The sequence below is a fragment of the Lycorma delicatula genome, chromosome 12 (genome assembly GCF_047948215.1).
Source record: "Lycorma delicatula isolate Av1 chromosome 12, ASM4794821v1, whole genome shotgun sequence".
Taxonomy (NCBI): domain Eukaryota; kingdom Metazoa; phylum Arthropoda; class Insecta; order Hemiptera; family Fulgoridae; genus Lycorma; species Lycorma delicatula.
In genome coordinates this window covers 41,159,693-41,183,243 of record NC_134466.1, presented here as the reverse complement: position 1 = coordinate 41,183,243, position 23,551 = coordinate 41,159,693, and the positions used below count along the sequence as shown (strand labels likewise).

At 31.1% G+C, this 23,551-nt stretch overlaps 1 protein-coding gene across 2 annotated transcripts in view; it reads left to right on the top strand.

Annotated features, from left to right (window-relative positions):
- The window catches only part of LOC142332742 (midnolin-A-like), a 175,154-nt gene that overhangs the window by 101,641 nt on the left and 49,962 nt on the right, over positions 1-23,551 (top strand). For both annotated transcript variants that reach the window (XM_075379354.1, XM_075379353.1), the window contains exons 5-7: positions 8,620-8,710; positions 14,190-14,393; positions 20,581-21,042. In XM_075379354.1, coding sequence (XP_075235469.1) covers positions 8,620-8,710; positions 14,190-14,393; positions 20,581-20,915 — 630 coding nt within the window. In that variant the 3' untranslated portion in view covers positions 20,916-21,042. The remainder of the gene's footprint in view (positions 1-8,619; positions 8,711-14,189; positions 14,394-20,580; positions 21,043-23,551) is intronic.

Sequence of the window (23,551 nt, the reverse complement as noted above, 5' to 3'; positions counted from 1 at the left end):
ATAATTAATTTTTTTTAATTAACGTTTATTTTTTTAGTTTTTTTATTTTATTAACTGTAACGCCTACAGGTGTAGGTCAAGCACAACGATTTTTTTACGTATTTGTACTCGCGCGTACGTAAAAGTACGCATAGTAAATAGCTATTAACTAAACTTGGCAATTTATCATGATAATGATTTTGTATACATACATTAAAGTAATCTTCGACAAATGGTACATTTTTTACCCCATGTCCCTTTATTATGATTATCGTAACTCTTACGGTTTGTTGTTATTATTTTCTGGTAGTTAAAGTTGTTAAAAAATTGCTGTTCAAAATGTTTAATTTTTCTTTAACTTCTTAACTGTTGTTTCCACGATTGAAGATTTGGTTACAATCAACTATTGAAGAATCGGTCTCTCCTTGACCCGTATGCATACGGTACTTGCCCGATCTCTTTTATTTTTAGCGATTCGGTTTTCGCCTTCCTTCTGTTTTTCCTTCTAAATTAATATAATTAATTCATATTTTTGTCTATAAAGTGTATTAATATGAGCCCTTGAATAACTTTTCAATGGATAAACAAAGGAAAATTAAATTTGGTTAATGCTCCTATCTGGAAATTATCTATTCGATATTAGATCAATATACCTCCAAGCCTCCATTGGGAGAAAGAATTAACAAATTTTTAATTAACGGGAAGAGTAGGATTGTAACATAATTTTTAAAGCGCAATGAAATAAAAAAAAAAAAATTGATGTAAAAGAAATTGGGTAGAAATGGTCTACATTACACACCAACCAGTGGTTTTATACCAAAAATAGATCGTTTTGAGGTATAAACATTTGCTGGATGAAATTTTTGTTGGTTTGTGGTTGAATGTTATTTAAAAGTTGTCAGTTTTGGGTCCAATGTATATATATATATATATATATATATATATATATATATAAAAAACACGAATCAACTTTTTATAACTTGGGGAAGTGATTCTGGACAGAAAAAATAGAACGCCTTTTTCGTTATTAAAAAAGGTTATGATGTATGTTTTTACTTCCCTCTAAAACAGCTCCAAACGTTTTTGATTGCGATCCTCAAGACGAAAATAATTATAATTTGTACCCCTATATAATACGTGTGTGTAGTCAAAAATCAAATTATTTACGAAGGCTGTTCAAAAAGTAATGATAACGCTGTACAGAAAAAAAATTTATTCAATCTTCCAAATCTACCTGCTCTTTTTCAAAGTAAAGCCCCTCGGTTCTAATACGCTTTCCCACAGTTCCTGCCACTTTTTAAACACGAACGCCAGACCATCTTTCTCGAGCTCTTTGCAGCGCGCCTCCACAGCTTTGATGACATCGTGATTGGCCCTGAACGGAAACTTGACTTCGGGGAACAGCCAGAAGTCGTAAAGGGCCAAATCTGGAATGTACGGTGGGTGGGGTACAGTTGCGATGCCGCGACCGTTCAAGAAATCAACTACAATGTGAGCGAAGTGGGGCCGCGCATTTTCATGGTGCAGTAAAATTTCGTTAGTGTTCTTGTACGGCCGTTTTTTTCTTAAAATGACGCAACATCGTGATCAAAACCGATTTGTAATAATCTGCCGTGACCGTCTCGCCTTGAGGGACACCATGTTGGTACAAAAAACCCTCGAAGTCTTATGATTATCATCATAACTTATCGGCGCTGCGACTCATCTTTGCTTTTTTCGGAGGCGGCGACTGCGCCCTTTTCTATTGAGAACTTTGTTGTTTCAGTTCCGAATCCTATTGATACATCCAAGATTCATCTACGGTTATGATTCGATTCATTTCTTCGTTTGCTTTCCCACAAAACCGCGATAACAGGTCTTGTCATACGGAGACACGATGTTGAATTTACTCCGGTGTGAACAGGCGGCAGCTATATTTTTTAAACCTCGGTGCGAGATGTTGAAGGACGCCCCTCGCGCGGCTTTTCGGCGATTTTCTCTCCACCCTCCTGGAACGCTTTATACCACTTGTAGAAGATAACTTTCTTTTTTCCTGTTCGGCCTCCGGATTTCCTGACGGAAATCACCGTCAGGTATTAACTACAGAGGATGATATGTATGAGTGAGTGTAAATGAATTGTAGTTTTGGTACAGTCTCAGGTCGACCATTTCTGAGATCTGTGTTAGTTGAAACCCAGCTACCGAAGAACACCGGTATTCACGACCTAGTATTCAAATCCGTATAAACGTAACTGACTTTACTAGAATTTAAACTTGGAACTCTCGACTTCGAAATCAGCTGATTTACGAAGACGCGTTCACCATTAGACTAACTCGTAGGGTTGTAGAAGGCAACCCTTTTTTATATCCCTACATACCCGGGCCGGACATCCAGTTAAGTATACTCGGCTCGGGGGCGTGTCCTTTAACTCAAAGGAGGCCTCCCTACCCACCGGCTAAAAATTTCCGGCTCAGCAGGTTGGATAATCTGGCCCCCCCCTCGTTGGATAATCTGTTGCCTGCCTCAAATCCCCAGCGGACGGTAACCAGGCCCGACTTGTCGTTCCCAGCCCGCCCGCCAGCCAGAGACTGGGTCTCTGTTATTAGGATCTAACCACGGGAAGGAAATGTAGAAGGTAACATGGTTCATAACATCTTCACCATACACCGTAGTTAATAATTCATACGCGTCTTTTCGGTTCTTCTCGAGTTTCCCTAAAACTTTCACATTGCAACGTTGCTCTAACTTTTTACCCATGTTGGATATGGTAGGTAAATACCTAACCCACTTTACGCGAATCGTCAACAAACGTCCATTCATCGCACCGATCGACTTGAAACTGACCGTTATAGATGGCTAAAAGAATGGACTACACGATGGTATGCAGTATTACCACCTTTCGCAACACGTTTTCCCTCAGGGTCACTATTATCTTTACTTTTTGAACAACCCTCTTATTATTTATACTTCTTCTGTGGCGTACCCCCAAGTATCACTTTGCGTACCCCTTGGGATACACGTACCCCATTTTGGAAACTACTGCTCTAGAGCTATGCCGCAGGAAGGCAGTATGTAATCGGTCAAAAAATGGGGTAGGGATTTTTTTGCATTTCTCGACATTTCATGACCCAGGGACCCGACCCCCCAAAAAAAAAAAAAAAAAACTTGGGGTATTGTTCGTATGTACTTGTTTGAAACTTAACGTTTGACTGGATAAACCGATTTCGATGAAATTTTATACAGAGACTCATGTATATGTGGCAGTTTGTTGGTAAAATTTTGTGGTCATTATTTCCGGTGGGTGGGGGTTTTTTGGTGATCGACTTTCTCAAAATTTTGCCAAATAACCCCACTTATATTAACTTCATTACATGCACTTATTCTTATTTTACTATTTAAAAAAATCCCCTTTCCTCAAAAATCGAAAAAGCTTACCTTTTATTTATTTCATATTTTTTAACCGATATTGTTTTGTCTTTCATGGCACAATAGTGTAAGTGACCCAAAAAAACTGTACGTGCAATATTAGAGGTGGAGAGCCGATCGAAGTTTAAAAAGATTGATTTTTTGAATTTGTTAAAATCTATTATGTTTTTTTTCAGGTATAATTATTATTCTACCATGTTAGAAATAATTAATGCCAGGAAAGTATTACGCTTCTTTTTTGTTGAACTATAGCTACCGTCATTTTGAAAAAAAAAAAAACACTTTTGGCTAAGATCACGTATATCCGCTTTATAGAACGGGAATTTTTGCAAATTTTTGTCAAAATTAATATTTGCTCGTAATAGTGTCACAAGCAGTAGAATGTCAAATATTCGAGGCCCACATTTCTCTCGATCAATGATAACGTAAAAAAAATGCGGACAGGTAAATCCAATTTCTTATATAGAAAAAAAACACTTAACTGTTCTTGTGGGTTCCAGGTGTTATATATTACCTGAGAAGAGAATTCAAAGTTTACAACTTTTTATTTTATTCTATACATCCAGGATGCGTTTTACGATGAAAAGATTTCAAGTGATGAAGTTTATATATAAAGTGTTTAGCATTTTGTACAAAAATGTTTTGAAATTTCCAATGGAGGAGGTATCTTCCTGCTTTTTTTTGTGATTTACGCGCTGGGTGAATTTTAGTGAAAGATTTCAACGGGATAAAAATTAAACGCCAAAGAAAATTTGGAACTATAAACGTACGAAATATTTTTTAAATTTTAAATAAGGGGATGTTTCCTTTAGGATAGGATAGGTTAGGCTTTTACTTAAATTTACAAATAACAGAGAAGTAATTATTTGTATTATTCTTGTAATATAATTTGAATTCTAAGGAAAAAAATTTTAATAGTAAAAGGAGATAGTATAAGTGGGAATAAAATCAGAAGTAAGATGTAAGAAAAGAAAAGAAAACGGTAACTTAAACGAGCCGCTATATTATATAGACGGTGAAACGGTTAATAGCCTGGTTAGAGCAGAGCGAAAGAGCTTGCGGTGTGTTTGAAAGAGAGAGAGAGAGATAGTTTGAGAGGGATTGAGAGAGTGAAAGAGAAAGAAACATTGAGAGATAGAGATAAGTGTTTAAAGAGAAAGAGAGCGAGAGAGAGCGAGTGAGTGTGAGAGAGAATTCTGCAGTCAAGTGAATTGGTTTTAATTTTGTTAAACCGTTTAAGTATGTATAAACGTACATATATCAGACCGGTAAATAAATAACTGTTTTCCTGCAGTACTTAAAATCTGTGACAAAGAAATAAGTATTTACGTACTTGCACTCCAATGTTATTTATGGATTTCAATAAAATTTTCTGGTAATGAAGTTTTCAGCAACGAGTCGTACAAATTTCCTAATTTTTCCGGATTTGAAAGAGATTTAACGGATATTGTCTCATAAATGAAGTCTTCATCTTACCAAACGTAATGCTTTTATTAAACGCAGTTCGGAAATGTAAATGTTAATCGAAAATCTGTGCTCTCTTCATTCTTTTTAAAATATTTATCAAGTAAGACTTAAGCATCTCTAAAACATTTTACTCTAATAATTAACTATTAAATTTAAAAAAAAAAAATTGTGAAAACCAGCAAATAATGGAATTTGTTTGTTTGAAATTTATTGGGAGTTTGAAATTTTATTAAGATTTACAGAGTAATCAATTTCTTGAATCTTACCATCGCTTAGAACGATTATTTTATCCAAAAACATTTAATGATATCATGCATAGAAATCGTCGTATCAAAATGTTTACGGTATGAACCTCGTCTTGAGTTGAGGTGAATATCAGTCTCATTCTGTGTTGGATTTCGGCTGTGTAGAGAGGTAACTGGAAACCGATTTACTTTTCACTTCTCAGGATTGGAAGCTTCATTTTTAAGTCTGATCATGTTATTTTTGAGAATTATTTTGTTAACAGTTTATAAGGAGGCGTAAAAACCGAACAGAAGGTATTTTTTAAAAATTATGTTTATGGTATTGGAACAAAGATAAAAAAAAAGAAGAATAAAGAATCTTGTAAAAATAAGTAAATAAAATTGGAGGGGTATATTTATATATAGAATTGAGTAGTGTTAAAACTACTTGAAAGGAAAAATTGTATTGTTTGTTACACATTTGTTTATGAGTTTGAACCCGAATAATTTGCTTAATAATAGTAAAAATGGAAGTTTATCTTTTTTATTTCTCAATCACTTTCCTTATAAATTATTAAAACAGATCTGAGGATTATATAAAGTATTCTTTATACTTCATTTTTACTTTACTCCCACATTAAACGTATAAAAAATATGATAAAATCGTTCGATTACGTGTCTAATTTATTAAACTTTTATTTCAAATTTTGACCTTTTTGGATAAAAATTTGACACTTTCTGAATGAGAAATTAATTTTAAAAAAAGAGTTAATTATTTAAAGGAGTACAGTCAAAAGTATAAAGGTTTTTTTGTTGATAGATATAAAAGCTTATCGGCATCATCAACCGTCAACAATTGCCGAACAATGAACAGTGTATATATGCTAGTCGAATCGAGTCCAGAAGGACCGTTGTTTTCTCACTTGAAGTCAAAGGGAGCTCCTTCGCTATGCTCTAGACTCGAGTCGAATCAACAGCAGTACAACAGTTCAGCTCATTTAGTTGTTCTTGTTCGCCTTATGACACACTTTCTCGTTCCATCCAACCGGATACCGATACAGAGGTAGAACAGAGTGCACCGTATTTTGCCCCACTATACGCTCTTGACTCTTGACTCTGTACTATATATTTATAATATAATCATCAAGAAAGAAACGCTTGAAATATTTTATCGTATCATCTTGCTCTTGTTTCATTATTATAATATTATTTACTGCTTTACTTACTTTTACCAATTAACGATCGCTATTGTTTGAAAGGATTTTGACATTTTTTCATGCTTTTTTAATTTTAGTTCCATGTACGAGCATTATATTATTTTAATATAAAAATTAACTCGTATAAAATCGGAAATAATAGTAATATTTAAAATGTACAGTAATCCCTTGTTATTAGCGCGAGTATAAAAAAATAGCATTTTCTAATTCGGGCTTAGACTTAAGTAAAAAAAAAAAACATACGCGACGTTATTGTTACAACTATTTGATCAAAACCTTGCAGTTAATTTAAAATATATTTGCGCGTCTGATTTTCGGTTTGTTTACTGATCATGAAATTGATTAAAAAAAAAAAAATACAATTTTAAAAAGTGTTTTTATGAAAATGCATTTATTTGGTGATCTGTTATCCAATGTTAGAAAATGATTACATAGCAGATTGTTACATAGATGATTCAATTAAAATAAAATCATTTGTTATAAATGCATATGGAAGATTAATGTAAAGTGATTTCAAGAAATACAGAGTGACAAAAAAAAGAATATCGGGATTTTAATTCTACAAGGGATGTTCAAGTCAGTCTGGGACTTTCGTTAGACTAGAGTGTAAATGAAGATTCCTGCGCATTCTGCTCGTTGTACACATAAAGTACAAATGTCAGCTACTACCCCATGGTGCGGTGGCGTGAAGCAACGTTAAACAACAGCAACAGTCAGTCCTTAAGAACGTGGATATAATAATGCATTAATTTTTTGTGAGCAACTCAAATATGTCCCAGGTACATTTCAGAATTTAGGTTCATCAAACTTCATTAAAGAAATTTCTTCTTATCTCCTGAACTTTATGGTATCTGGAAGTATCTAATTGAATTAAAAGTATTCAGTTGGAAAGTATCCTGGAGTGTAAGAAGATACGAAGCAGAATTAAAATCCTTGGTCAATTTCTATCTTATTTTGTTGTTAAAGGGCGTGCCAGTGTATATTTTTGCTTTGGAATTGATAACTTTGTATTTTTATGGAATGTAATTATTTATAAACTAAGTCAAAGTTGTTTCAAAAATTAATTTAAAAACAAAAATAATCGGCAAATAAAATTCTATGGGCATGGCAAAATAGAATATTTTTTTTGTTTTAAACTAGATACTATTTCTTTTTAAACTAAAACTTCTGTTATCAGTGAAATGTATAAAGCTGTTGTACTTGAATATACAAAAAAGTACCAGGAAAATTGAAGCACACAATTCCAACAGAATCAGCTAGATGAGATTTTTAGGAAATCCACTTTTACCTAATAAGTTATTCAGTCAGAAACTGGGCTTTTTGTACAATCCTTAGATAGTCCTCTTAATAGACTTCTCAGCCTAAATTTTATTTATCCATTGAGCTCCAATAAACAAGTTGCTTTCTTTTAAGCTACTAGAGTGGGCCCAGCAGGTTACTATGGATGGAACCAGGGTGGCAAGTGGCACAATTCATATGGTATGAGGAAAAAGGGATGAATGGTTAGGAAAGGGTAAACAGATGATCAAACCGCTGAATGGCTGTCCCCGATCAGGATCATGATCATTCTTACTATTGAATGTCTCTAAAAGTGTATGTTTTCATTAAAGGCTTATTAAATTTGTGAATCTGTTTCTTGATTTTTAAGTAAATCGAGGACTTGTAGGAGTTGAATTGTAGGACAAAATTGTCGTTATTGCAATGAGCATTTGTTTTGTTGGTATGAGGATAGTATTTTTGGTGTTTAAAGACAAAATCAAGTAATGATCTAAGTGCATAATCTAATTGAAGTTAGATATAAGAAAGAGTTTTTTGTGAAACATGTGGTCTTAGAGGAAGGCGTGAGGATTGTGTTTCCATGAATCAGTTAATTTGATAGTTGAGGGTTGTAAGTTATGGTAGGTGGTCGTGGTTCTAAGAGGCCATACAAAGGCGAGGTAGCAGGTTTTGAAAATACACTAATGTAAATGTCTGCTGAGTCATTTGTGTCTGTGGCATCCTGACAGATACCAAACTGGGGACTGTGTTGTGTTATCAATTTAGAGGGTCTAAAAGATGATTACCTACAGTAAAGCCCATCCATGTCTTTCCCTAGAGGGTGAGGATGATGTCCCTGATCAGGTTAATTTATCATCGCAAGACAAAACATTTACTTAATCTTAAGTCTAGTGAATTTTAAATCACTAAATTTTAGGAATTTTTGATTCATTTTCTCTTTAAATATGTATTTAATGTTGAAAACTATTGTGTAATGGCTACTGTAGCTGATCTCTCAATAGAGTTGTGAAATTCTAATTACATTAATAAAATTGTGTTTCCATTGCAGGATGTAACGGCTAGTACAAAAAGAAGGCAAGGAGCTATTATTGAAAGTATGCATCATCATGGTAAAGGAGTATATTCTGGAACATTTTCAGGTACTATATAAATTAAATTTATTTGATCTTTTTTTTGTACTTAACATATATCTTTAGTTAGATACACCTAAAATTAAGGATATAAATCCTCCTAAAATAATTTAATATTAAACATTAAATAAGCTAAAATAGAGACATCTTATTGTTAATGTGAAAAGTAAAATAAAACTTTTCATAATCTATAAAACTACCAGCCAATTGTCCTAACAAAAAAAAAAATATTTTGTCGAAAGTATATAGATTAAGGAATCGTGTGAGTTTTAATTAAATTTAAATATGTTTACATCCTTCATATTTTTTTGATTTATTAATATGATATTTTGAAAGAATGATATGTAGCACAGTTTTCTTGTTGGGTCATATTCAGCTCTGCCCTTTATTCATGCGTATTTATAACTTATTATCATTGATATAACTTATTATCATTCCTGGCCAAGAAGTTGTTAATTAGAATCTGACTAGATAAACTGTCACTGAGGAGCTGTTAGCGTAAAGCATGATTGTTCTGGGCCTTGAACTAGAATCTCTTGAAGAGAAAGGCTAGAACTAATATTTGCACCACTTCAATGAACCTTCATAATTAAATATTTTCAGATAATTTCGATATCAAAATGAAAAAAAAAAAAAGAATATATCAGTGGTGCAGTTTTTATGTAAGATCAGGCATAACATTTTTGGTGGAATATTATTGAACAAAATTATATCAAATGTGATTCTTGTTCTATTGAGTTAGTGGAACAAGAAATTTGTAGAGTTGCCTATTGACTTCTTTCTGGAACATTAAAAAAATTGGTTGTTTTATAATTTATAGAACCGGTAATGATTTTGTACAAATTTTGGAAATTGGTTGTTTTATGATTTATTAAACCAATAGTGATTTTGTTCAATTTTTGAAAATTATAAATAATAATTTAGCTCTGAAAAAAATTTTGTCAAAAAAAGTTGTTTTTCCTGAAACCCTCCACATTTTGGCATTACTACTGTCAACTTACTCTGAAAGGAGATCAAATTAGAAACAATGTTTCATTGTTTATTATCAATTATTTTCATTATTTTGTGTTTCAAATATTGTTAAAATTTAATATTAAACTGTATTTCAGTTTTCATTAATTAAGAGTAATTCCTTAAATTTAAATTCTTTTCTGATGTTGCTAGAATTAACTTTTTTAAGAAGTTAGTTTTTCATTCATGTTATTGACCGTCATGGGTTCAAGAACTTGATCGTGAAGGACTTCGTTTTTTCTAAGCTTTGACATCTTTTCTAAAGTGCCAAGTATCTGCTTATTTTCAAAAATTTGTAAAAAAGGATTGTACAGATGTATAATTCTAAATACATATATGATTCAAATAACCTGAGAAATACAGTTATTATAAATGCCAGGAAATACGAGTTGCCTTGGTCATCCTTATCGTTATACAGTTTGATTCTCGCTAGTTATATTCAGTCTCATTAACATTCCATAGAAAATTTACTTCAATCTTAAAAATTTTACTCGCTTAACATATTTTGTATTTGTTAATATTTTTTATACAAAGGAAACTTAATTTCCTTGCTGAAATATAAGTAATGTAAATTTTAAATTATCAAGCCGAAATTGATCATCGAGTTGCTGCAAAGTTTTTTCCTTGTTGGATTACTGAACAGCAAAAGGAACATTTATTGAATGGTCGTTTGTTGGCGACTTCTTGAACAAGCTGATGATGATGAAACATTCATGCAAAGGATCATAATAGGAGGTGAAAGCTGGGTTTATGGGTAAGACACTGAGAAAAAAGCTCAATCATCACAATGGATCAGCAAAGGATCTGCATGTCCCAAGAAAGCACATCAATTTCGATCTAATGTCAAATTGATGCTCTGTTTTTTCGATTTTAATGGAAAAGTAAATTTGGAATTCTTGCCTCAAAATGATAGTACCGTGCGTACTATCTAGGCGTTTTACAACAGTTACGTGAAAAATCCGCAAAAAGACACCATGGCTAGACAATTCATGGTTCTTCACCACAACAGTGTCCGCACACTCAGGTTTTTTAATATGTCAGTTTTGTGCCAAAAATCAGATGACTGCCCTTCCTCAGCCTCCGTATTCACCAGACCTGCCTTCTTGTGATTGTTTCTTATTTCCAAAATAAAAATCTGTGATGAAAGGATGCCATTTTGAGACTATTAATGAAATTAAAGCATATTCGCTATGGACCTTAAAGGCGTTTCAAATGAAACTATCCAGGGCTGCTTTGCGATGTGGAAACACCGCTGGGAAAAGTGTTGAATAGGGAAGGGGAGTACTTTCAATAGACAAGGACCAATAAATCTGTAAAATGTTTTATGATAAAGATTAAAAAATAGTTGGGTTATTTTCTGAACAGACCTTGTATTTGGGTAGAGGTGTCTTGGATCCTTTACCTTCGAAGATAGATGGCTTTTCAAGCCATGAGATAACTCTTTCATAGTTTGAAAACATTACTCAAGGTTATGAAAGTCAAGTCGATTTTTCGTAGAATAAGAGCATTAAGAAATTTTATGTTGAAACAGCTTAACATGAAAATAGTACGATTTTTTTTTAGTGAAATTGTTTTTAACAATGTGTTTGTAATATCCTTTCAAACACTCATAGTGAACTAATTATCATTTGCGGATTACAGTATGCCATATGATTGGTGGGGTAAAGATATCAGTGATGTGCTACAGGATATTACCTCCTTCATGCAAATGCCACAATCTTTTTTTTTTAGCAAACCAGTCTAACAAATGGAGAACAGGGACAAAATGAATCATTTTGTTTAATATAAATGATGTGTAAGGTATAAGTTATCTGCTTTTTATATTGTCATAAGCTTAAGTTGCATTATATCATTGATGATGAGAGTGGTGTTGTTTCACTAGTATAGTCGAAAATTTAGGTTTTTATTTGGCAGACAGGAGAAAATCGTTAAAACAATTTATATGCTGCTTTCATTGTTTGTAAAAATGTCATCCCCATTCATATGTGTAGATTGATCTTTAAGTTATCTTGCGAGTTCCAGCCTTAGTTTTTGCTGAGTATGCTATCTGTAGGAGTGGTTCATCCTTAGTATGATCTGGTTGGAGTGTTTACCTATAAAAATGGCTGTGGAATCGTGTTTCATATCCAGTAGGTACATGATAAATGTATTTTGTGAGTTATCTGTTGGATAAGATAGATCTTCAATTACCTTTCAGAAACATAAATATTCTAGTATAATATATACGAATTTTGAAAAAGTGACAGGGTTTTTCCTTTCATTTTGGAGATTAAAAAGTAGTAAAAGTTGATAACAACAAGGGTTTGATAAATAAACATTAATAACTTTTGTAATTTTTATTGGAGCTTTTATATTAGCTGGTGCACCTGGATAACTTAATCAGAGAAACTCGGCACTTCGTATCTCAAGCATCACTTTCTGAATTCCCATCCAATTGAGTGTTAAAAATTTGCTTTGATCATCCAATAATTAAACAGTTGTATTTCTGTGCGGAAGTATGATGTTTTACATTATTATTAATTTATCTTAGCTAAATAATTTCATTTTTTCTTCATTTTTATTTATTCATTACTGTCAGAATTATAACAAGAGACTGTTTATAGTCAGTGATTTTCAAGAGCTCATAATAAAAACAAGAAAATATTGAAGAATAAAATTTGTTTCATTTGACAAGTGAGTCACAGGAAGTCGGTTATTAATGTATTACAATTTTTTTTTACTTATAACACAAATTCTATCTCTTAGTTTCATGAAATTATTTAGACCTTCACAAAGTGATAAACGTTTTATTAGTCATGTTGATCAGATTGTAAATAATAAATTTCTTGTTTTAATTTTTTATACAAGTTCGTGTAAGTCACTACATCTTTATACATCTTTCACTTCACCATGTAAGAAATGGTGAATTTGTTTAAAAAAATTACCAAAAAATTTTTGATAGTTTTGATAAATGCATTATTAGTAGATTAGTGCAACATTTTTATGTAACAGAACATTGTTGTACAAGTTTAAAATAACTTTGGAAAATGTGTTAAAAAAAGGGCTGTTGGCATGTATATTTTATGAAAATTTTACCATTTATTTGGTGTAAGTCGCAAAAAATGAAATCAAACCGTTCTGTACTGTGGAAAAATAATATAAAAAAATTTGATTTTCATTATAAAAGGATGTTTTTTATGCGGTACGAAAGAATTTAGGGAAGGACTCTCCCAATAAAATACATGGATGAAACTTATATCCACTCAAGATACTAATGGAAAATTTTGGGTTCAAAAAAAGAAAATTATGAAAATTTCTTACGCAGAAGGTTCCAGGGCAATGATGAGATGAATGTTCATGGTGAAATGGAGTACATTCATAGTTTGTAATGTGGAAATTGGTGACTGGCGATTTCTATAAGAATATAAATCTCCAAAATTGTTCAAAATAGATCAGAGAGAAGTTAATGATGAATTTGTCAAGGAAAAAATGTTTTGGAGGTAGATAATCCCTCATATCATATTACCCAAGAAGACAGGACCCTGATAGATCTGCTAGAAAAGAAGACGTGCAGACATGGTTGACAAATTATAATGCTTCATTTAGAGACAATATGCTCAAAATCAAATTACTTGAATTACATACATTCCCTGTGTAGTTTATGAAGTTCTTGCCCAAAAGGTGCACACCATTCTCTGCATCACATTTTACCATCCAATTTAAGTCTGATTTGAATTGAGTTAACAAAAACTAAGTTGCATTACACAATATTACATTTGATTTAAATAACGTAATGGAACTGTATCAAAAGAAATATTCTGAAGTTAGATTTGCAGAATGGCAAAGGATATGATCACACAGTAAGAAGGTTGAAAAATTGAAAAACATTATTGAATCATCTAGGTGAGAGTAGTAAAAAATATGATTAAATCATTCATAATGAATCTCTATAATGGGTCCAAAAGTTCACCCAATGATAACAAAAATTGTGATTAACAGAAAGAAGAAAATGATGATGAAAACAGTGACCTATGAATGCTATGAATCCATAGAAGAAATCGTTACAATAAGATGGACTATTTTATTAAATTAATACATAATTACAAAACTAAAAGGTAAAAACCAATCACATTTTAATTAATATCATCTAGTTTCAATTAGGAAATTTCGATATGAGTCAGTTTAAGTAATTTGTTAATTTCATTAGTTTATTGTAATAGTTATAATTGTACTTCATAAAGCATAATTATGAAAGGTTAGCTTTAAACAGTCTTGCACACTATTGGAAGTTTAGTTTGCAGCTGAACAGACTGTTTTTCATGTCGCAGAAACAAGCTGTAATACAGGCATATGAAATTAATGAAGATTGAAAAGAATTGCTAGTATTGATTAAATTAAAACTTTTTACAAATAGTGGCCTAAAGACCACTTTTTATGTTTCTTTTTACAAATTTTGTTGCTTGTTTTTTTTAAAAAAATTTCTTCTGTTTTTCTACAGGTACATTAAATCCAGCCTTACAGGACCGTTTTGGTAGACCTAAACGTGACATTAGCACCATTATTCATATTCTAAATGATTTATTATGTGCCACACCTCAATATAGAAATTGTAGAGGGGGCAGCAGTAATAATTCAAATACCTCAAACACCAACAGTGATAAATCCTCAAGTAATACCCCACCAACAGCATCAACATTGTCTGGTAATTACTATAATATTATCTATTAATGCCTCATATAACTGTTAATGTTAACATTTTTCCAAGTAACTTTGTTCCATATTAAAATCACCTTAAATTTTTCCTCTAGCAAATCTTTATCACATCCTTTTTCTATTAATTTGTAGTACTTTATTTATTTTTAGTACTCAGTCTCTTATTCTACTATTAAAATTGCAGATTAATTTAGGATGCAGTGTATTTAAAATTCTAAATCTTTTCTAAAAATTGATATTAAAGGTGGTTCTACTCTATTTGATTGAATATTTTCCAATTTGGATGTTCGATTATATTAGATAAAATATTTGGAGGCAAAATCCATGTTGAGCAACAAACATTTGAAGATTCATACATTTGGACCACAATCCAATGTTTTTTAATGCTTGCCTGAAATACCAGGTGATTCAAAGAGGACTTCACAACTTTAAAAGCACATAAAGATTTATTTAGATCACTTACAGATTCGGTTGAGGTCGCATTTCATAGCAAACACATCAAGTTTTGACTCAGGCAGTTCATTAATACCAAATTTGGCTACCAGTGTTGTTGAAGATGGGTACATGTACTGGTGTGGAACGTGCTTGCTGTCTGTGTTGGTTTCACGATTTACAGTCAGCAACTGCAGTTCAACATAATTTTTGAGAAATAGAGTGTAGTAGGGAACCTACTAGTAGGCATACTCTGTTGAACATACAAAATCACCAGGACGCCTACGCATCCTTGAAGCTGCTGTGGAGTTTTGCATGTAGTTTGAAGACATCAACTTGACGTGCATCACATGAAACTGGTATCCACAAATGACTGTTTGGTGTGTATTACGTAAACAATTACACTTGAATCCCGTACAAACTATCCGCGGTTCAATACATTGCAGCAGACAACAAAGTTGCTTGGCTGCAGTTATATATGGAAATGATGGATAGAATTGCAAACAATGATATAATTTGAGATAATGTAATTTTTACTGATAAGTCATTGTTTCACATCAGTGATACGATAAATACCCATAATTGCTGAATATGGGGTAGTGAAAACTCTCACGAAACCTTTGCAGCAGATTTGTAATAGCCCCATGATCAATTTTTTTGTGTCCTAAGCAAGCGAAGGTTGTACGACTCACTCGTCGTTCTTCCAGGAGGCAACTGTAAATAATTGTTTATCTAGACATGTTTCAAAATTTTGTAATTTCTCAGTTAGATGATGATGATGATGAGTAAGATGAACACAATTACTGTCAGCATGACAGTACCACCTCACTACTGCCTAGAAGTCTGAGATTCTCTTGATACTCAGTTCCCAGGTTGGCGGATCGCTTGTGAAGGTTTAATTACATGACCACCTTGCTCCTTAGATTTGACCCTTCTAGATTTTTCTTTTGGGGTTTCATTAAAGATTGGGTTTATGTATTATCTTTACCCAGTGATATTGTTGAGCTAAGACTTCGAATTAATGCTGCAGCTGCAGAGGTAAAGTCAGCCCCGACTTGCCGGCTACCGTCTGGAATGAATTGACTTCAGGTAGGATTTATGTTGCATTACAATTGGAAGCCATATTTAATCAAAGTGAATGGTGGGTGACAAACTTCATGTGTTTTACTACGAAATGAGACCTCAACCGAATTTGTAAATTATTTCAATAAATATTTATATGCTTTTTAAATTGTGAAGTCCTTTTTGAATCACTGTATGTGTATTGTCACTGTATGCTTTGGATTTGTTCAAATCTTACATAATTAGTTTTGTTTTTAGTGTGACTGTACATGTTTTTTGTGTTTCGTTGTAAATAAAAGAAAAAGAACCTGTACTGGAATAATGATTTAACATTATTTATTTATTGGTATTATAATTCAGATCTTGTTAGATCCAAAATATATAAAATAATTTACTTTTCCAGTTTTATAGGACAGTAAAGACAATTTTTATGCATGTAGTCGTTTATAATGCTTTAAATAAAGCTTTTTGAAAATTTTACAATACATTATTTTCTAATGAGTGTAATCCTTATTTGAAGTAAAAGCTTTTAATTACCTTTCTCTTCTCCGGTTGAGAGATAATTTCTACCATTTATATTGATATTCCTTATTATTTTTCTTTAATAAATTAGCATACCGTAAAATTGTCACTGCTGCAAAAGTGACAGCATCATCATCCTTGAGAGAACTGAACCATCAGACCAGATGAGAGAGAAGAATGTTTGTTCTAGCATTCAATAGTATGTTATTCACACAGTTTTGAGATTTGATATTATTCAAGATTTTATTGAGTGAATATTTAATCCAACATTTTAAGGAATTTGGTCGAATAATCTGGAATTGCTTTAAGCATAGTGGTGTTATGGAGTTTCCAGCATTTATTTTTTTTAAATGTACTATTCATTGTATGTAGCAATATTTTTTATCACAATCATTTTTGTTGTATGCGCTTTCATTCAGTTAATCAGCTACATTGAATTAGTTTTTTTTTTCTCAGAAATTACTGAAATTGTATACATATATTATCATTTTTGTGCACTGACAAAATAAAAGTGATGATGCTTAAGAAAAATTAATTAGTAAGGAATAATTTTAAATATAATGTGGCCGTACCTTTATTTTATTACATTCATTTAGAAAAAGAAAGAAAATTATTCTATGAAACCTTACCTGTGATTTCTTATTATTTCACAGAGTAGAACACAGTAGTAGCCATTATAGAAGTAAAAACTTGTCTTTGAAGAGTTATATGTTATCAACCCTTTGATAGAAAAAATTAATCTTCTACCAAATTAAACCTTTATTTTCTGTGTTATTCTTGAGCGTTTCTATTTATTTAAAGGAATCCTACAGGAATTATTGCAGATTGCCTAGAAAGTATAACTTTCTTTTTTTAATTTTCTCAATCGTGTACTTTTAATGTTCTTGTTTAATGTAATGTTGTTGCTTGTTTAATGTTCTTTTAACAAACTCACCGGGTTGTGGTGAACGTGTCTTCCCAAATCAGCTGATTTGGAAGTCGAGAGTTCCAGCGTTCAAGTCCTAGTAAAGCCAGTTATTTTTACACGGATTTGAATACTAGATCGTGGATACCGGTGTTCTTTGGTGGTTGGGTTTCAATTAACCACACATCTCAGGAAGGGTCGAACTGAGAATGTACAAGACTACACTTCATTTACACTCATACGTATCATCCTCATTCATCCTCTGAAGAATTATCTAAACGGTAGTTACCGGAGGCTAAACAGGAAAAAAGAAATGTTCTTTTAACATAATTTTATCTATTGTTTAATTATTTAAAAAAAATTCCAGTGGTCATTCAAGACTATTTCATTGACCTGAAAAGATGCAGAATTTTTTCTGCATTAGAGAAAGATAAATTTTTGTTAAAACTTTTGGCTTACTTTGCTTTGTAATGGAGGATACAAGAGGGTACAAAATGGCTAAAAAAGTGCATTGCTTACAGCAATGTATTTCACATTATATGAAGTGATTATATTGTTTTATATTCTGTCGACTGTTTCATTTTCTAATTCATCAAATTCTATTCATAACCGTTTTTAATCTCATCATTAAGGAAAATTTTGTATATACTCTAATAATGTTGTTAAAAGACAATTCAATGCAAAAAATAGTTTAGCAACAGACAAAAACTCTGATCTTAAATTTACTTAAACTGTAAATTTTTTTTTCTTAACATGGAACAGAATAAGGTTTAGTGTGGTATAAAACTTAGTTTTTCCTATAAATTGAACGTAGTATTATTTTCATAGACAAGCTTTCTATTTTGTGATACATACTACAGTTTAAATTTTAAGTGTTAATTTTGTAAACAAGCATTGTTTACTATCTAATAAAGATGACAGCTCTTTGATTTTCCTTTGTTTAGTCCTATGAGAATTCTAAATACATTGCAACACAATTTAGTTGGCCACTTATAACATTCCAGTGAATTATTTTATTATCTTCTTTGGTTTCCAAAATTTCAGTTTTTCTGCAACATGTCATGGTTTTTTAACATATTTAATCTTTAAAAAGATAAATTTTCTTTGCTATGTCATTGACATTTTTTCTTTACTTCCAATACATTTGCACGTATATATTACTCAGATTTTAATATTTCTTATGTTTTGATACAATTTTTCTTATGTCATGATAATGAACTCAGAACTGCAGCTGGTTATCGCAACACATGTATTGTTGCCAAAACATCATTTTTTAAATGGAAATATTTAAACGTATTAACTTTAAAAAAAAATTGATTATACCCATTTACCTCTACATAGTAAATTTTCAATAATTACGTGTGATCAGGACCTTAGTGGTGCCAGATATTGAAATGTATGTATGTATTAATACATTTAAAGTGTGAAATACTTATAAAAAGCTTATAACAGAATTTAATAAATTAAAAAAAAATTTGAACGAAAAATTTTTCTTATGGTAGAATATTATTTATAGATAACTAGAAAATAAAAAAAAAAAACAAAATAAACTAGAGAAACATTAGACATAGATTAATTTTTTTGTTTGTTTTATCAGTATTTCTAGTTCCATAAGAGTTTTACTTTCCTGGCATCATAGCTCTAGAGCTATGCTAGATGAAGGAATGTATGGTAATCAGTCTCAAAATGGGGTATGAGTTTTTTTTAGTAGCACTTCTTGAAGTTTCATGACCCACGGACCCAAAAAAAACAAAAAGGGGATAATCTTTGTATGTACATATGTACGTGTGTTAGTGTGTTTGGGGGCCATCTTTATCAAAATTTTGGAAACTTAACCCCATTTTGTATTAATCTCAGTACATATCTTTCCATTTAAAAAAAAAAAATTTCCCCCAAAATTTCTCCTTTCTCAAAAATTGAAAATAAACAGTATTTTATTTATTGCATATTTTTAACCAAAAATTTTTTAATGTTGTCCTAGATACAGTAGTAGTGTGATCCAAAAAAATACTTTGGGGATAATATTGGTGGAGCGGGCGCTCCACCAATTAACTTTAATCAAAGTTAAAAATATAGATATTTTGAATTTTTGGCATATTTAAACATGGATATTAAACTTTTAAATATTGTATTTATTTACTACAAAACCCTTTTATTTATTTAAACTAAAAGTAATTTAAATATTAAATTTTTAGTAATATTACAATAAAATTCATCATAATTGCCCCCCCCCCCCACCAAACCAAAAAAAAATCTTTTAACATTTTGTTGTACATTTTTTTAGTTTCTTCAATTTAATGTAGTAAACATATAAAAATCAAAGAATTTTTTTTGAAGGTGATTTTGGGGGCTGGTAGTAGAAAAAAATAAAATACTGATTTTTTTTTTTTTAATCTTATATAACTTTTTTCATGTATAATTATTTTTCCACTATGTAGGAATAAATAGCCAGTGTTAGAAAATTATTATATTTTTTGTCAGCTTTTTTCTTATAATTATCAGCAATTAATAAATGTAGTTAAAAATGATAAAGCATATTTGAAACCTAATAAGTCTAAATCTGTATATGCTTACTAAATTATGGTTTGTTTCTTTTTAATCAGTCATAACAAAGCGCATGAAGATCGTTACTTCTTCCATGTAATACTGATTACTACACTTTGTAAATTTTACAAACATATTTAATGTGTCAGCAGCTAACTGATGTTGTTAGGTATACATACTATCTTCCTTGTTACTGTTCACCTCTTTAGCTGCATGCAGGTTTTTGCAATATAATTGACAACCTTATCTGTTGATTCATCAATGGTAAGAGCAAATTTGTTAACTTCAATCCAGCCAATAAATTTCACTTTTGAGAGTAAAGCTATGAGAAGATTACATGTGCTAGGATAATAGGTGTGCCAACTAGATGCCAGACAATCAGAATTTAATTGTTACTTTTACTTTATAAACAATTAATACTGTTAATAAATTAATGTCTATACTAACTTAAAAAATGCCATTTCAAAACTATAATGGTAAAAAATAAAATCTTCTGTTAAATCTATATTATATTATTATACAGTCTTTGTTAGAAAATTTTTGTAAGAAATAAAAACGGAATGGTGTTTGATTGTACCGTTCTAACTATATGGACATTTAAAATAAACGTATCGGTTTAAATTAATCTTTAATCTTTCAAAATTTACTTTTGATAGCCATAAATGTTATATTTATAACATTAATTCCATTATTTTTTGTTTATTGTACACAGATGCAGAAGGAACAGGTAGTAGTTTTGTATCTACCTCAGAATCATTGGAAAACCAAGCGACAAGAGGTAAAATGGAACGCTTACGTTTAATTATGGAAGAACGTAGAGAAAAACGACGTGCTGCTCGTTCAAGTCCATATGCTAGAAATTCAGGTGGACAAATGACCGGTCAACACATAAATAGTCTTGGTGGTATAAACCATACACAGTGGAGTGCTAAATCAGAATCACAACGCACCAATTCCTCATCCACTGCCGATCAACCTAATCTTCCAATGGATACAACGGATTTGTGTTCTCAACCTGAAGTTACACCTGAACCTGTTGTTGCTTAAAATTTAAGATGATAATAATAGTATATATTTACTGTAATTGCACTAGGATAAATTCATCGCTTGTCATCAAAATATCTCTATTCATTGTAATTAATTTCTTTTAATTTTAAATCACTGTTCATTGCAGGTAAGTTAAAAGTATAATTTATTATTTCAGTAAAATTAGTGAAATATTAATTACAATAAAAAATCTTATCTGTTAACAACATAATACATATCTTGAGCACATTCAGGATTTTACCATGTTGTCTTGGGAAAAATTTAAAAATATCTTTCCATAGTAGTTATCGATAAAATAAAACATTGTAGTCAATCTTATATTATTCTTACAAATATAAACTAGAGTAATGATGTATTGATAATGAGTAAAATATAAATATACTTTTAGATTTTATTATGCATCTCTTGTTGAAAATATAAAAACTGAAAACGTTTGAGGTTTATTTTGTGTTTTGTTGTTAAGAGCTTTGAGTTTTGTTGTGATTAGTATTTTTATATTACTTAGCATAGTATTTATGCCTTTCTGAAACTATGATATTGGACCAATGATATATATCTTATGAGTTTTGTTGCAATATTTTAATGTATGGATGTTTGGTTAGCATTTCTGATGTGTTAGCTGCTGTTTGGTTGTCATTTTAAATTTATTAACATAATTTAAGTATTCTGTTCATCAGACTGATTATCGTAGTACCGACAACAGCCATTTTGGCCCAAGACTGTGTGTACAGCCTGTTATGAAACAATATAAGCTGGCTATAAAATTACTCAAACACGTTTAAAGAATTAAACTCGCTCTATAAACAGTATATTTTTCTGTGGTTTAGAATATTATTTAACAGTATGCAACAACATTGTTGATTAATAATTGATAAATGTTGATTTCTACCAATTAGCAGTAATTAATTTATAAATTTTCTCTAGGAAATGACATGATGCCTATAATAAAAGTATGAGTCTGCTACCTGTACTTAATCATCATACATAGTTTGTATTGCTAATGTCGTCTTAGTTTTGTGGCGCCTTATTATTATCAAAAATAAAAATGACATATTGCCGGATGATTATTAGTGGTAAATAAACAGAGTCTGTTTTATGTAATAATCATAATCTTGTATGCTTAAGTGTGATTGTTAAATCACGGTAATTAGCATATACTGTATGTGCTTTAATTAATTATACCAAATTAATTAGTAGATCTTGTGAGTTATATATACTTGTGACGATAGTTTCTTTGATTGATTTGACTATGATTTTTATGGGGTATACTTGAATTTTATTAATAAAAAACAAAGATACTGATGTTAATTTTTTTTTGGAGTAGTACACAAATCTGTACCTATGTTTACAAATGTCATATTTGTTCTACAATAGTCTCAGGTATAGTTTAATTTATGCTGTTTCATTGGTTAAACCTTTTGTAAAGTTGCATAGTTGGTTTTGTCTGACTTAGCCTAACTAGTATGAATGAAACAGGGCCATTGATTGCATGCCAACTATAAAATTATACCATCCATTAATAATATACATAACATGTAACATATTTTAATGTTATGTTACTATTATAAGTAATATATAAAAAATGAGTTTGTATATAAGCTTGAGTTTAAAATTTTGATTTATATATTTTTCTTATTAAATCTGTGTGTGGCGTTTGGTAACATATAATACCAATGAATAACATTGATAATCTCATATAGCTAAGATATAAATGAAAACATGTGACTGAAAAGAGCAAATTACTTGATAACACATTAAGGAAATAAGTAATAGAATGTATTAAAAATTCTAAATTAAGAATGGTTGGTTGGTGTGAATGATTTGTAAAGCTATCCAACTATATGTTCTCTTATCAGTTGTAAATTTTGCAGTTATTTCTTCTCAGAATTTGCGTTTTTTCAAACTATGTTCTGTTTTTATCCTGTTGATAATTTGTATGTTTTTTAGAGTAAAATTTTTTTTATATATATTTATTTATAAAATGGACGTACCTGTCCAATTCTACAGGGTGAGCAATATAAAACCGAACCCATAATGAAACCGCTGCCCAACATTATTTATGAAAGACTCTCACACAGCTAGTGTGATTAGTGGATATATGTGTTACTACTGATTGCTGCTGCCATTTGTCATGTGGCTACTTGTTGTTAGTGCAGTATACATTTTGTTGCAGTGCAGTATTGTGAGTAGAGTTGTATTTGTGTAAAATGTCTTGTTCAATCCAAGAGAGAATAGCTATAATTGAGGCCTATATTTGTTCTGGATCGTTTGAAGAATTACGTCAAGTATTCGTAGAAAATTTTCCAAATGCCTGAATCCCAGTAAAGAGTAGCATGCATGATTTAGTTAAAAAATGGGCTACAAAAGGTTCGATTTCAAATACTAATTGAAATAGGCAATCTTCTGTTACGACTCCATAGGCCATTGCCTACATTGAAAGAAGAATTACTGCCAGTCCAAAAAAATCACTACGCAAGTTATCCCAACAATCTGGTGTTAAAAAAACATCTTGTAAAATTCTTCATGAATTAAATTTGATAACATATTTCGTTACAACTGTGCATCAACTAAAGGAGACAGACAAACCAAAACAACTTGATTATTGCAACTGGCTTCTCAAAAACATTGTTGGTGGA